At 49.2% G+C, this 15851-nt stretch overlaps 1 protein-coding gene across 1 annotated transcript in view; it reads right to left on the reverse strand.

Annotated features, from left to right (window-relative positions):
- Window positions 1-1086: 1086 nt before the first annotated feature.
- LOC123661828 (high affinity cAMP-specific and IBMX-insensitive 3',5'-cyclic phosphodiesterase 8-like) overlaps window positions 1087-15851 on the reverse strand; it is a 107413-nt gene continuing 92648 nt past the window's right edge. The window contains exons 13-17 of the mRNA XM_045596768.1: window positions 12087-12303; window positions 3290-3471; window positions 2756-2889; window positions 1723-1877; window positions 1087-1304 (exon numbers count right to left, since the gene is read on the reverse strand). Coding sequence (XP_045452724.1) covers window positions 1135-1304; window positions 1723-1877; window positions 2756-2889; window positions 3290-3471; window positions 12087-12303 — 858 coding nt within the window. The 3' untranslated portion in view covers window positions 1087-1134. The remainder of the gene's footprint in view (window positions 1305-1722; window positions 1878-2755; window positions 2890-3289; window positions 3472-12086; window positions 12304-15851) is intronic.

Below are 15851 nucleotides of genomic sequence, written 5' to 3' on the forward strand. Positions count from 1 at the left end.
AAATACCCGTCTAAATGGCAACTGCATTACACAAAATTCAATATATCGGTAATACAACGATATATTTATACACATATATATCAATAAAACACACTAATAAACATTGATATCAGTATCTACTGCTATTTAAGTAGATATTAATAATACAATTTGATACCCACACTAACACGATATAGGTATAAAATAAGCGTATTTTCGGACACATCAGTTGAGGCGTTGTGCCGATGATCCGTTTCAGACTTTTAATTTTATTTTATATCCAAATGCCTTCATGGAAGATTAATCTGCCACTGTTACGTCACATTCGATTTTTATCTGTATTCCACACCATGAAAAACGGAAAGATTTGTGGTAATTTTACAACCGGCCCAATTTAAATTAAGGTACTTTGGCAAATTTAGGTAAAATAATTCGTTAATTTAAAATGGATATCTTTCAAATTGATGTCAAATATCAAACTTGAATAGGGTCAGTACATTCGTAACAGCACACCACACATATATAAGCTTATAGAGTAAAATAGATTTAAGACTTAGTCTCTAAAACATATGGCCTTCAAATTTTGTCCAATAACTTTTTTTTTGTCCATAATGTTTTTCAAATTATGTCCATTGCTTTAGGAATTTGACCACAAAAGTGTGTCTTCTCTTACGGACCACAGCATGTTAGATAAATGTGATATTAATATTATAATCTATACACACAAAACCGTAACAATTTGTCTAACATCTAGTTCAATAGTAGAACATATCATTGCTATATTTAATTTCATTATAAAAGTAAACGTGTCGCTGTTCAAAACATTCCTCCTGTAGATCCTTGGTGACACTGACATTTATTTAAAAGAAATTCAGTTCACTATGTTGTGGGTTGGAAGAGTCCACACTGGAAAAGCGATTTAGGATCACATAATTCATAGGAAACTTATGTGTGGTGGGCATGGGACTTTTACACTAAGCTGATGGTAATATTGTGCGTCATCTTGCTATTGTTGTTGTGCTTGTTTCACATCGGCGGGTGTTATGCTTGTTACTTTTATCCAAATATCTCTCGAGGATAATTCACTGTTTTTATTTAAATTTGGAACTATACGTCATTTCAATAAATTATGACTGAAATTCTTGGTCTCAAGGCTTACTCTTCAGCAGTGGGTTGCGAGGTCGTATTTGGTGACGACTGTATGGCGTTCTGACGTTGTGCTCGTTTCACATCTGCGATTGTGGTAACACCGGCTTCGTCGAGCTCCCTCCAACGCTGGTGGTTATTCCTTGCGTGTGTGACCAGTTCTGGCATGTCGATGAACGCTGGAACGGAAAAGTTATATTTTAAAATAAATTTTATAATACTCAATATGATTAAGGTAAAAAGTAATTAAGGTTATTAATATTAGAAAACATTTGCCCACGTACCACCAGCTCATCTGTGGAGATAAATTAACTATAGTAACAATAAAAATCAGTTCTTGGACATTTGTAGTTTATATTTGAATGTTGATTGTGTCTGTTGTTGCTGATGTTTTCTCAAATTCGACAAATAATTTCTCTTTGTTGTTGCAATAATTTTTGTTGCGAAGCAAATCATTATGACATGATAATGACAGCCAGAAGAAAAGACAGTAATGAGAGAGTAAAGGTATTCTTGTTATTTTTTTGATATTCGTGAGAAGATAACACGTCATCTGTGTGAAGACTGAAATGGAGACATGATCAAGTGTTTACTAACCAGCCCAAGCTTCCATCATGTCGATGATGATGTAGTCGATAAAGCCGATCTGCGAGCGTGGTATGGAGCAGGTCGCGCGGTCGAACATCGGCATCACGACTGGCAGGTCTTTGGCCTTCTCCTCGTCCGTCTGTAGGAAGTACTCTTCCGCGATTCTGGTTAAATTGAAATGATTCTTTTAATAATTAACGATAATTCCATAGATTGTTGTTTAAGTCCATAGATCCTCTCCTGCCTGGTCAATATTTAAAAATTATTGTGGCCTCAGAACTTTTAAACAAATTGCATACGACGCTTTAGAATTGCTTTAGATTTGAATAGGCTCTATTCCCTATAAGGGTGCATGATGATGATTTCAGATGGATTTCATTTTACTATATTGTTACACCTTTATACAAGTATACTCAAGCAATAGGACCATTTGGCACACGCTTGTTCACTTAACTATTAGGAATACTAAAGGAATTTGAGATTAGTAGAAACGCTGTACACATACATTTAGGAGTAGACATACCTACTCGTTTAAGCTTATTTTTTTTCGAAAGACGAAGGTTTTTCAGCCATGTTCCCTATATCCGTCGATTACGAAAAAAATCGCTCTACTTTCAGCCTTCAGTAATTTTATAGAGCAGTTCCAAAAAGTTTAATAGGATTTTTAATTTCATAGAATTATTAGAAAATGTTAAGCTTGTTGTTTGGTTTCTTTATTTAATAAATGGGATAACATTTGTCTTTTAGTTTGGTCTTAAGATAATACGGATAAGATTTCGACTAGCTCGTTGGCGCAGTTTGTAGTGGCCCTGCTTTCTGTCCTGCGGGTTGCGGGTTCGATTCCCGCCTGAGTCTGGGTGTAATATAATATTTGTATTTATATATGTATTATTTCTATATATGTTTATCAAAAAAAAAAATAGTTATAACAGTCGGCTGTTATCTACATCACAAGCATTAAGTTGCTTACAATAGGAACAGACGACCGTGTGTGTATGTTATATGATATTTATTTATTTATTTTATTTTAGTTAATATGTACCTTCTAGCCCATTCAAAGGCGAACTTTTGTGGTCTTGAGGCATTTGACACGTCAGCGCATTTGATCATCATTCTCTTCACTAGAACGACGTTTTCCGGTGACGTTAGGGCTGTTGTATCCAATGACAGAGGTTCCTTAAAAAAAACCTTCTGATTAAAATCTTCGACTACACAATATCTTGATATTAAGATAATATTATGATAGTATTAGAGACTTTGTTATTTTTGTTTATTTGAAAACTATTTTTGCCATCATTCGGTTTAAGATTTGAAAAAAAGGTTATTTAAAAATATAACAAACTTTTTTTTGAAGAAAGAAATATTTAAAAAATAAGTTTTTTTTTAAATACTTTATATATTTAACATGATATATGTTTTGTTTTTCTTTTGATAAGAGTCAAGTGAATCTATCTATTAGTTTTTCCATGACGTAGGCAGAACGGAAGAGCAAATTGATTTTTTCTCCATGCAGTATAAGGGATCGCTAGAGAATCATTTTATAAATATAGATAAATATAGGTAAGTAGGTATGTACATCTGTGTGCATTCCATCCTCTTTACTTCCACTGGACTTAGCGTAGAAGACGTTCACGAACTTGGCGAGATGCTCGAAGTGCTTCGTCATCTCCGTCGCCAGGATCATGTCGATGATGTTGTGCCGTAGCGTCTTGTACGTTTCGCGGTCGAGATTCTTGAATATGTTCACGCGGTCATCATCTACAAGAGATTTGAAAAGAAGATAAGTTGCGTTCACTAAGAGGCTTCAATTCTCAAAGGGTAACCAATGTAATTCCATTAATTAGAGTATTTATGCTGCAATAATGAGTGTACGCTGTCCTTCTTCCTGTTCATCTAACTGGTACATTTCAGTGTTGTAATCCTAATATTTATTTACTATTTAATCTAATATATAAAATTCTCGTGTCGCGGTGTTTGTAGTTAAACTCCTCCGAAGCGGCTTGACCGATGCTCATGAAATTTCGTGTGCATATTGGGTCTGAGAATCAAACAATATCTATTTTTCATCCCCCTGAATGTTAAGGGTAGTCCACCCTTAAATGTTTTATATTTATTTGTAGATAAATTATTTATATTTAATTTTATTATGATTTGGCGTTAAAAATACATACAACCCTAAATTTTCACGTTTCTACCACCAACTTATATTTTTAAATAGCGTTTAGCGGCAAGACAACGTTTGCCGAGTCAGTTAGTAAAGTATAAAAATAAGTAGAATAAGATAAGAAACTTTATAGTAGTTCTTCTGACATAGATTTGTAACGACATTTATTTCAACAATAACACTGATCGACACTTGATATTTTATATTTCTACTTATATTAGGTGATGTAAGAATTGATACTAACTGAGACGGAGTTAGTATTGGATTACGATCTATAATAAAACTAAATAAATAAAGCATTATCTAGTGGAGTGATTAATCTTTTAGGGATGAGTAAAAGTAAATGATAGATGTGGATGTGGTAATAATAATAATAAATTTTTTATTGTACACCAAAATATAAACAAACAGTAGTAATTACAAAAAAAAGATGTACAAAGGCGATCTTATCGCTGAAGAGCGATTTTTTCCAGTTAACCTTTTGGGCATAGGACATGATATAGTAGTGACGGATAGGAAGTGTACAATATTTTCAAGGATGAATAAAAATAGTGTATGATAGATTCATTAATTCATACATATACAAGTACAAATATCCATAGATAAATAATCAAAATAGTATGAATATGTACTGTGTGGCTACAGTACTAAAGAATATAGCGACCTTCTCTCTACCCGTGGGTGTCGTAAGAGGCGACTAAGGGATAACAAGGTTCCACTACCACCTTGGAACTTAAAAAGCCGACTGGTGGCGGGATAATCATCCAATTGCTTGACTTTGAAATACACAGGCCGAAGACGGGCAGCAGCGCCTTCGGTGCGACAAAGCCAGCCCTGCGGTCACCAGCCCGCCTGCCCAGCGTGGTGACTATGGGCGGCACACATGAGATCACGTTATTTTTGGCGTAAACTTGTGGAGGCCCATGTCCAGCAGTGGAGTGTATAGGCTGTAATGATGAGTATGAACACGCGCGGTACTAACTGAGAGTGGGTACTAACTGAGCGTGAGCTTGAAGGTGAGCGCGGCGTGGTGCGACTCGAGCACGCTGACGTCGTTGTAGAGCAGCGCCAGCGCGTGGCGCGAGTTGCAGAGGAAGGCGGACGACGTGCCGGGGTGGTCCACGTCGTGCGCCGCGGCCGCCAGCAGCGCCGCCGCCGCCTCCAGCGGCTCCAGTAAACATAAATGATAGACGTGTGGTACTAACTGAGCGTGAGCTTGAAGGTGAGCGCGGCGTGGTGCGACTCGAGCACGCTGACGTCGTTGTAGAGCAGCGCCAGCGCGTGGCGCGAGTTGCAGAGGAAGGCGGACGACGTGCCGGGGTGGTCCACGTCGTGCGCCGCGGCCGCCAGCAGCGCCGCCGCCGCCTCCAGCGGCTCCAGTAAACATAAATGATAGACGTGTGGTACTAACTGAGCGTGAGCTTGAAGGTGAGCGCGGCGTGGTGCGACTCGAGCACGCTGACGTCGTTGTAGAGCAGCGCCAGCGCGTGGCGCGAGTTGCAGAGGAAGGCGGACGACGTGCCGGGGTGGTCCACGTCGTGCGCCGCGGCCGCCAGCAGCGCCGCCGCCGCCTCCAGCGGCTCCAGTAAACATAAATGATAGACGTGTGGTACTAACTGAGCGTGAGCTTGAAGGTGAGCGCGGCGTGGTGCGACTCGAGCACGCTGACGTCGTTGTAGAGCAGCGCCAGCGCGTGGCGCGAGTTGCAGAGGAAGGCGGACGACGTGCCGGGGTGGTCCACGTCGTGCGCCGCGGCCGCCAGCAGCGCCGCCGCCGCCTCCAGCGGCTCCAGTAAACATAAATGATAGACGTGTGGTACTAACTGAGCGTGAGCTTGAAGGTGAGCGCGGCGTGGTGCGACTCGAGCACGCTGACGTCGTTGTAGAGCAGCGCCAGCGCGTGGCGCGAGTTGCAGAGGAAGGCGGACGACGTGCCGGGGTGGTCCACGTCGTGCGCCGCGGCCGCCAGCAGCGCCGCCGCCGCCTCCAGCGGCTCCAGTAAACATAAATGATAGACGTGTGGTACTAACTGAGCGTGAGCTTGAAGGTGAGCGCGGCGTGGTGCGACTCGAGCACGCTGACGTCGTTGTAGAGCAGCGCCAGCGCGTGGCGCGAGTTGCAGAGGAAGGCGGACGACGTGCCGGGGTGGTCCACGTCGTGCGCCGCGGCCGCCAGCAGCGCCGCCGCCGCCTCCAGCGGCTCCAGTAAACATAAATGATAGACGTGTGGTACTAACTGAGCGTGAGCTTGAAGGTGAGCGCGGCGTGGTGCGACTCGAGCACGCTGACGTCGTTGTAGAGCAGCGCCAGCGCGTGGCGCGAGTTGCAGAGGAAGGCGGACGACGTGCCGGGGTGGTCCACGTCGTGCGCCGCGGCCGCCAGCAGCGCCGCCGCCGCCTCCAGCGGCTCCAGTAAACATAAATGATAGACGTGTGGTACTAACTGAGCGTGAGCTTGAAGGTGAGCGCGGCGTGGTGCGACTCGAGCACGCTGACGTCGTTGTAGAGCAGCGCCAGCGCGTGGCGCGAGTTGCAGAGGAAGGCGGACGACGTGCCGGGGTGGTCCACGTCGTGCGCCGCGGCCGCCAGCAGCGCCGCCGCCGCCTCCAGCGGCTCCAGTAAACATAAATGATAGACGTGTGGTACTAACTGAGCGTGAGCTTGAAGGTGAGCGCGGCGTGGTGCGACTCGAGCACGCTGACGTCGTTGTAGAGCAGCGCCAGCGCGTGGCGCGAGTTGCAGAGGAAGGCGGACGACGTGCCGGGGTGGTCCACGTCGTGCGCCGCGGCCGCCAGCAGCGCCGCCGCCGCCTCCAGCGGCTCCAGTAAACATAAATGATAGACGTGTGGTACTAACTGAGCGTGAGCTTGAAGGTGAGCGCGGCGTGGTGCGACTCGAGCACGCTGACGTCGTTGTAGAGCAGCGCCAGCGCGTGGCGCGAGTTGCAGAGGAAGGCGGACGACGTGCCGGGGTGGTCCACGTCGTGCGCCGCGGCCGCCAGCAGCGCCGCCGCCGCCTCCAGCGGCTCCAGTAAACATAAATGATAGACGTGTGGTACTAACTGAGCGTGAGCTTGAAGGTGAGCGCGGCGTGGTGCGACTCGAGCACGCTGACGTCGTTGTAGAGCAGCGCCAGCGCGTGGCGCGAGTTGCAGAGGAAGGCGGACGACGTGCCGGGGTGGTCCACGTCGTGCGCCGCGGCCGCCAGCAGCGCCGCCGCCGCCTCCAGCGGCTCCAGTAAACATAAATGATAGACGTGTGGTACTAACTGAGCGTGAGCTTGAAGGTGAGCGCGGCGTGGTGCGACTCGAGCACGCTGACGTCGTTGTAGAGCAGCGCCAGCGCGTGGCGCGAGTTGCAGAGGAAGGCGGACGACGTGCCGGGGTGGTCCACGTCGTGCGCCGCGGTCGCCAGCAGCGCCGCCGCCGCCTCCAGCGGCTCCAGTAAACATAAATGATAGACGTGTGGTACTAACTGAGCGTGAGCTTGAAGGTGAGCGCGGCGTGGTGCGACTCGAGCACGCTGACGTCGTTGTAGAGCAGCGCCAGCGCGTGGCGCGAGTTGCAGAGGAAGGCGGACGACGTGCCGGGGTGGTCCACGTCGTGCGCCGCGGCCGCCAGCAGCGCCGCCGCCGCCTCCAGCGGCTCCAGTAAACATAAATGATAGACGTGTGGTACTAACTGAGCGTGAGCTTGAAGGTGAGCGCGGCGTGGTGCGACTCGAGCACGCTGACGTCGTTGTAGAGCAGCGCCAGCGCGTGGCGCGAGTTGCAGAGGAAGGCGGACGACGTGCCGGGGTGGTCCACGTCGTGCGCCGCGGCCGCCAGCAGCGCCGCCGCCGCCTCCAGCGGCTCCAGTAAACATAAATGATAGACGTGTGGTACTAACTGAGCGTGAGCTTGAAGGTGAGCGCGGCGTGGTGCGACTCGAGCACGCTGACGTCGTTGTAGAGCAGCGCCAGCGCGTGGCGCGAGTTGCAGAGGAAGGCGGACGACGTGCCGGGGTGGTCCACGTCGTGCGCCGCGGCCGCCAGCAGCGCCGCCGCCGCCTCCAGCGGCTCCAGTAAACATAAATGATAGACGTGTGGTACTAACTGAGCGTGAGCTTGAAGGTGAGCGCGGCGTGGTGCGACTCGAGCACGCTGACGTCGTTGTAGAGCAGCGCCAGCGCGTGGCGCGAGTTGCAGAGGAAGGCGGACGACGTGCCGGGGTGGTCCACGTCGTGCGCCGCGGCCGCCAGCAGCGCCGCCGCCGCCTCCAGCGGCTCCAGTAAACATAAATGATAGACGTGTGGTACTAACTGAGCGTGAGCTTGAAGGTGAGCGCGGCGTGGTGCGACTCGAGCACGCTGACGTCGTTGTAGAGCAGCGCCAGCGCGTGGCGCGAGTTGCAGAGGAAGGCGGACGACGTGCCGGGGTGGTCCACGTCGTGCGCCGCGGCCGCCAGCAGCGCCGCCGCCGCCTCCAGCGGCTCCAGTAAACATAAATGATAGACGTGTGGTACTAACTGAGCGTGAGCTTGAAGGTGAGCGCGGCGTGGTGCGACTCGAGCACGCTGACGTCGTTGTAGAGCAGCGCCAGCGCGTGGCGCGAGTTGCAGAGGAAGGCGGACGACGTGCCGGGGTGGTCCACGTCGTGCGCCGCGGCCGCCAGCAGCGCCGCCGCCGCCTCCAGCGGCTCCAGTAAACATAAATGATAGACGTGTGGTACTAACTGAGCGTGAGCTTGAAGGTGAGCGCGGCGTGGTGCGACTCGAGCACGCTGACGTCGTTGTAGAGCAGCGCCAGCGCGTGGCGCGAGTTGCAGAGGAAGGCGGACGACGTGCCGGGGTGGTCCACGTCGTGCGCCGCGGCCGCCAGCAGCGCCGCCGCCGCCTCCAGCGGCTCCAGTAAACATAAATGATAGACGTGTGGTACTAACTGAGCGTGAGCTTGAAGGTGAGCGCGGCGTGGTGCGACTCGAGCACGCTGACGTCGTTGTAGAGCAGCGCCAGCGCGTGGCGCGAGTTGCAGAGGAAGGCGGACGACGTGCCGGGGTGGTCCACGTCGTGCGCCGCGGCCGCCAGCAGCGCCGCCGCCGCCTCCAGCGGCTCCAGTAAACATAAATGATAGACGTGTGGTACTAACTGAGCGTGAGCTTGAAGGTGAGCGCGGCGTGGTGCGACTCGAGCACGCTGACGTCGTTGTAGAGCAGCGCCAGCGCGTGGCGCGAGTTGCAGAGGAAGGCGGACGACGTGCCGGGGTGGTCCACGTCGTGCGCCGCGGCCGCCAGCAGCGCCGCCGCCGCCTCCAGCGGCTCCAGTAAACATAAATGATAGACGTGTGGTACTAACTGAGCGTGAGCTTGAAGGTGAGCGCGGCGTGGTGCGACTCGAGCACGCTGACGTCGTTGTAGAGCAGCGCCAGCGCGTGGCGCGAGTTGCAGAGGAAGGCGGACGACGTGCCGGGGTGGTCCACGTCGTGCGCCGCGGCCGCCAGCAGCGCCGCCGCCGCCTCCAGCGGCTCCAGTAAACATAAATGATAGACGTGTGGTACTAACTGAGCGTGAGCTTGAAGGTGAGCGCGGCGTGGTGCGACTCGAGCACGCTGACGTCGTTGTAGAGCAGCGCCAGCGCGTGGCGCGAGTTGCAGAGGAAGGCGGACGACGTGCCGGGGTGGTCCACGTCGTGCGCCGCGGCCGCCAGCAGCGCCGCCGCCGCCTCCAGCGGCTCCAGTAAACATAAATGATAGACGTGTGGTACTAACTGAGCGTGAGCTTGAAGGTGAGCGCGGCGTGGTGCGACTCGAGCACGCTGACGTCGTTGTAGAGCAGCGCCAGCGCGTGGCGCGAGTTGCAGAGGAAGGCGGACGACGTGCCGGGGTGGTCCACGTCGTGCGCCGCGGCCGCCAGCAGCGCCGCCGCCGCCTCCAGCGGCTCCAGTAAACATAAATGATAGACGTGTGGTACTAACTGAGCGTGAGCTTGAAGGTGAGCGCGGCGTGGTGCGACTCGAGCACGCTGACGTCGTTGTAGAGCAGCGCCAGCGCGTGGCGCGAGTTGCAGAGGAAGGCGGACGACGTGCCGGGGTGGTCCACGTCGTGCGCCGCGGCCGCCAGCAGCGCCGCCGCCGCCTCCAGCGGCTCCAGTAAACATAAATGATAGACGTGTGGTACTAACTGAGCGTGAGCTTGAAGGTGAGCGCGGCGTGGTGCGACTCGAGCACGCTGACGTCGTTGTAGAGCAGCGCCAGCGCGTGGCGCGAGTTGCAGAGGAAGGCGGACGACGTGCCGGGGTGGTCCACGTCGTGCGCCGCGGCCGCCAGCAGCGCCGCCGCCGCCTCCAGCGGCTCCAGTAAACATAAATGATAGACGTGTGGTACTAACTGAGCGTGAGCTTGAAGGTGAGCGCGGCGTGGTGCGACTCGAGCACGCTGACGTCGTTGTAGAGCAGCGCCAGCGCGTGGCGCGAGTTGCAGAGGAAGGCGGACGACGTGCCGGGGTGGTCCACGTCGTGCGCCGCGGCCGCCAGCAGCGCCGCCGCCGCCTCCAGCGGCTCCAGTAAACATAAATGATAGACGTGTGGTACTAACTGAGCGTGAGCTTGAAGGTGAGCGCGGCGTGGTGCGACTCGAGCACGCTGACGTCGTTGTAGAGCAGCGCCAGCGCGTGGCGCGAGTTGCAGAGGAAGGCGGACGACGTGCCGGGGTGGTCCACGTCGTGCGCCGCGGCCGCCAGCAGCGCCGCCGCCGCCTCCAGCGGCTCCAGTAAACATAAATGATAGACGTGTGGTACTAACTGAGCGTGAGCTTGAAGGTGAGCGCGGCGTGGTGCGACTCGAGCACGCTGACGTCGTTGTAGAGCAGCGCCAGCGCGTGGCGCGAGTTGCAGAGGAAGGCGGACGACGTGCCGGGGTGGTCCACGTCGTGCGCCGCGGCCGCCAGCAGCGCCGCCGCCGCCTCCAGCGGCTCCAGTAAACATAAATGATAGACGTGTGGTACTAACTGAGCGTGAGCTTGAAGGTGAGCGCGGCGTGGTGCGACTCGAGCACGCTGACGTCGTTGTAGAGCAGCGCCAGCGCGTGGCGCGAGTTGCAGAGGAAGGCGGACGACGTGCCGGGGTGGTCCACGTCGTGCGCCGCGGCCGCCAGCAGCGCCGCCGCCGCCTCCAGCGGCTCCAGTAAACATAAATGATAGACGTGTGGTACTAACTGAGCGTGAGCTTGAAGGTGAGCGCGGCGTGGTGCGACTCGAGCACGCTGACGTCGTTGTAGAGCAGCGCCAGCGCGTGGCGCGAGTTGCAGAGGAAGGCGGACGACGTGCCGGGGTGGTCCACGTCGTGCGCCGCGGCCGCCAGCAGCGCCGCCGCCGCCTCCAGCGGCTCCAGTAAACATAAATGATAGACGTGTGGTACTAACTGAGCGTGAGCTTGAAGGTGAGCGCGGCGTGGTGCGACTCGAGCACGCTGACGTCGTTGTAGAGCAGCGCCAGCGCGTGGCGCGAGTTGCAGAGGAAGGCGGACGACGTGCCGGGGTGGTCCACGTCGTGCGCCGCGGCCGCCAGCAGCGCCGCCGCCGCCTCCAGCGGCTCCAGTAAACATAAATGATAGACGTGTGGTACTAACTGAGCGTGAGCTTGAAGGTGAGCGCGGCGTGGTGCGACTCGAGCACGCTGACGTCGTTGTAGAGCAGCGCCAGCGCGTGGCGCGAGTTGCAGAGGAAGGCGGACGACGTGCCGGGGTGGTCCACGTCGTGCGCCGCGGCCGCCAGCAGCGCCGCCGCCGCCTCCAGCGGCTCCAGTAAACATAAATGATAGACGTGTGGTACTAACTGAGCGTGAGCTTGAAGGTGAGCGCGGCGTGGTGCGACTCGAGCACGCTGACGTCGTTGTAGAGCAGCGCCAGCGCGTGGCGCGAGTTGCAGAGGAAGGCGGACGACGTGCCGGGGTGGTCCACGTCGTGCGCCGCGGCCGCCAGCAGCGCCGCCGCCGCCTCCAGCGGCTCCAGTAAACATAAATGATAGACGTGTGGTACTAACTGAGCGTGAGCTTGAAGGTGAGCGCGGCGTGGTGCGACTCGAGCACGCTGACGTCGTTGTAGAGCAGCGCCAGCGCGTGGCGCGAGTTGCAGAGGAAGGCGGACGACGTGCCGGGGTGGTCCACGTCGTGCGCCGCGGCCGCCAGCAGCGCCGCCGCCGCCTCCAGCGGCTCCAGCAAACATAAATGATAGACGTGTGGTACTAACTGAGCGTGAGCTTGAAGGTGAGCGCGGCGTGGTGCGACTCGAGCACGCTGACGTCGTTGTAGAGCAGCGCCAGCGCGTGGCGCGAGTTGCAGAGGAAGGCGGACGACGTGCCGGGGTGGTCCACGTCGTGCGCCGCGGCCGCCAGCAGCGCCGCCGCCGCCTCCAGCGGCTCCAGCAGCGCCCGCAGCCGCTCCTTCTCCATGAAGTGCGCCACGGCCTGCGGGCGACGCACTATGGTAAAGCCCCATACAAAGCTGTCTCAAAACCGTTTCACGAGAAAGTCGTTGTTATAGAATAAAAATAATAAATTAATATAGTCTAATAAATAAGCTTTATTTATCCTATTTTTTTTGTTATAATGTATATAAATAGGCTTCAAAGCTAACTCATGCTCAATAACGTAATTTTGACACAATGCGTTACTACAATTCAACGCCACATTACTCGGAAGTTTTTGATATAAATGTATAAGTATTATACATTTTTCTATGCTTATAATCTCCTCTTAACGTTTTGTAATTAGTATTATATATATTAGTTTGATAAAATAAAATTAACCAATATAGTTTAATATGGTATGTTTTTAGGGTTAATTTTTTTTAACGAGAAGTTTACCCATTACCGCTGCTTGCCGCTGTCGATATTTGTTGTATTAAGATCTTTATAGATTAGCTAACACAAGGAGAGAAAATAAAATTGCACATATTTGCACTTTTTTTGTCACGGTGTCAAAACATATCGCGAGGTAAAAATCATTTTTTTTCCAATTTCTTTTTATTTCTCATAAAATCATTTGTTATCTATTTAGGTCAAATTGATAAAAAGTTCATTACAGTGATGAGTATTATTAATAGTTTTTTCTGGTTTTGATACAGTTTTGACCACCTTACTTAATAAAATATGGTCACTTATCTATTAGGGTCGAATTAAAAACAGGTTGGTTATGGGAAGAGTGCAAATTATTATTTTCTTATCTATATTATTATCTTATCTTGCAAAAGCACATAGCACTATTTCATTGGCCTATAAAAGGAAGGCGAGCCCTGAAAAATTCACAGTTGTTGGTCAGACACTCAGTTGCCCTAAAAAGCAGTTAAGGACGCTATTACATTTTTAACTCGCTCAAGTTTAGGTATTTAAATCGCAACACAATAACATTACGCGTACGCACACATTGATACCGCTATCTGCTTGATTTTGTACCGACGTAACTAAACTTGGTACTTGAAAGTATTAATTTTTAATTTTACTGGTATTGATTAGTAAATTTAGTTGTAAGTTTAAAGTCGAACTTGGTAACTGTTACTAAGTACCTACTATTCACGGAACCCTACTAAACTAACCCTAACCCTACTCTGTTTATGACGATGTCTTAAGGCGTCAGGGTATCTACTACTCGTTCGTCGTACTATACAATAAAATATAATAGATAATAATAATACGCTTATTTTTATAATTCAAAATCACATACAATTTTAAGCTATATAATTATAGTTTTAACATTATAATAATTTAAACATAACATATTTTACGTAAACAATCTATACAAATAGATAAAATTGGAGTGTCCTTTTGTTATATTAAAATACTGCTTTTTACTAAATGCATACGGATGTATACATGGTCCATATACCAAAATAACATTTTTTCCAATTTTTGTTTGTCTGTCTGTCTGTATGTTCCGGCTAATCTCTGAAACGGGTGGACCGATTTTGACGGTACTTTCACTGGGATATATCTTATGCAATATGAAATAACTTAGGCTACTTTTATTTTAGAAATTTATTTATTGTATAACTCTGCAAACGGAACAATGATGATGATGATGATGAATGTAAATTTAAAATAAAAGAATTTTTAACAAAAAAAACCGACTCCAACAGGAAACTAAAAAGTGAAAAATAAATTTACTTAGTACAAAGTAATTCGTATTTTGATTTAGTTAATCAGAAATGATTTAATAAATATTTTATAATTTTGAAGTCGGTGCCAAGTAAAAAAATAACTACTCTAGTATCTACTCGTAAGTTGTATTCAGTTTTCTTTCATAATTTGTTTCATTGACTATAAATTAGTTTGAATACTGTTATTATTGTTATTGTATTGATATATCTAAAAATATTTTTTGTACTTGTTTGTTGTGTGTGTGTTGTTGATATGACAAACATCTTATATGGCCAATACAAATGTCTGTCCTGCGCGAAGATTGAACCCACCAACGCTAGCGCAACAGCCAGTGCTGTGACCGCTGCGCTAACGCGTCGACATACTATGAGTAAAGTTCGCTATCAGGTGTACGTAATAACAACCGGGAATGACAGCCTAGCGTGTTCTCTGAGGCTAGGTTGGGAGAACCACAAAGATTAACAACTAGACCGAAAATAAATATTTTTATAAACATAAATGGATATTTATGTTCAATTCCCGCTCGGAGTGGATACTCCGAGCGGGAATTGAACCCGCGACCGTCGGTGTTTAGGCGCCGCCGACACGGCACATGCACCATTATATCAAAGCGGTCGTCAAACAGCAAAAGGTAACTGCTATAAATTGTTGAGAAATTCTCTCGAGTGTTTATGGGCTCCATCATCAAACCTGGTCCTGCGACACAGATGACCACACAGCAGGTAATTGCTATAAATTGTTGAAGAGTTCCCTTGACTATCTTTCTTCTCCATCATCAGATCGACTCCAGACTTTTATTAAATAGTACTGCTTTATAGTACTTAATGAAAACATGATTAAATTTACTAGTCAGCCGTACGATTTTTGAAAGTTTCCCTCGATTTCTCTGGGATCCCATGATCAGATCCTGGTTTACTTATCATGGTACCAAACTAGGGATATCTCCTTTCCAACAAAAAAAGAATTATCAAAATCGCATCATAAACGAAAAAGTTATCTCCGAACATACAAAAAAAAAAAAAATATATATATATACGGTCGAATTGAGTAACCTCCTTCTTTTTTTGAAGTCGGTTAAAAAGAAGACAAATTGCGAAGATTACTTATTATTATTGATTATTATATATAAACCAGATGCATAGCAAAGACAAGAACGCTTTGAAAATAAGAACGTCAATTGGTTAGATGGTCAATTTCGTGTTCTACTAGATTGTCGAGTCATGGTTAATGACCCTAATACGTCTGAAAGTAGTGGTGGCAGACCTTCAAAACCATACGAAGCATCTTCAGAAAAAACAAAGAAACAAAAAAACATGGAATTAATACAAGAGTACGGATTGGACTGTGTGCTCAACGCATATGCTCAGGAGTTACGGTCTAGGCATTGGAAACAGTAATGACTGAAACACAACTCGGAGATTTTTTCAGAATTACTCTTGCTCTGCAGACATTACAGGTGTAGGCGTAGAATTTATAAAACGAATGTACATAATACTACAAACTATGTCATCTAGAATGGCCATTAATTCAAAAAAGTTCGGTGAATACGCATATAGTACAGCCCAACTGTACGTAAATATTTATAATTGGTATTATATGCCTTCGTCCGTCCATAAAATACTTATGCACGGAGAAAAAATGATTGAGTACTATGCTATTTTACCTATAGGACAGTTGTTGGAAGACGCGCAAGAATCCCGAAATAAGGATTACAAAAAGTTTAGACTTCATCATTCTAAAAAGTGTTCAAGAGTAACTACCAATGAAGACGCGTTCCATACCTTAATGTACACTTCTGATCCATACATATCAAGTTTGAGAAACACCTTAGAAACAATATCGAAAGAACTTTTAGATGAA

This window comes from Melitaea cinxia, chromosome 17 (assembly GCF_905220565.1).
Source record: "Melitaea cinxia chromosome 17, ilMelCinx1.1, whole genome shotgun sequence".
NCBI classification, from domain to species: Eukaryota; Metazoa; Arthropoda; class Insecta; order Lepidoptera; family Nymphalidae; genus Melitaea; species Melitaea cinxia.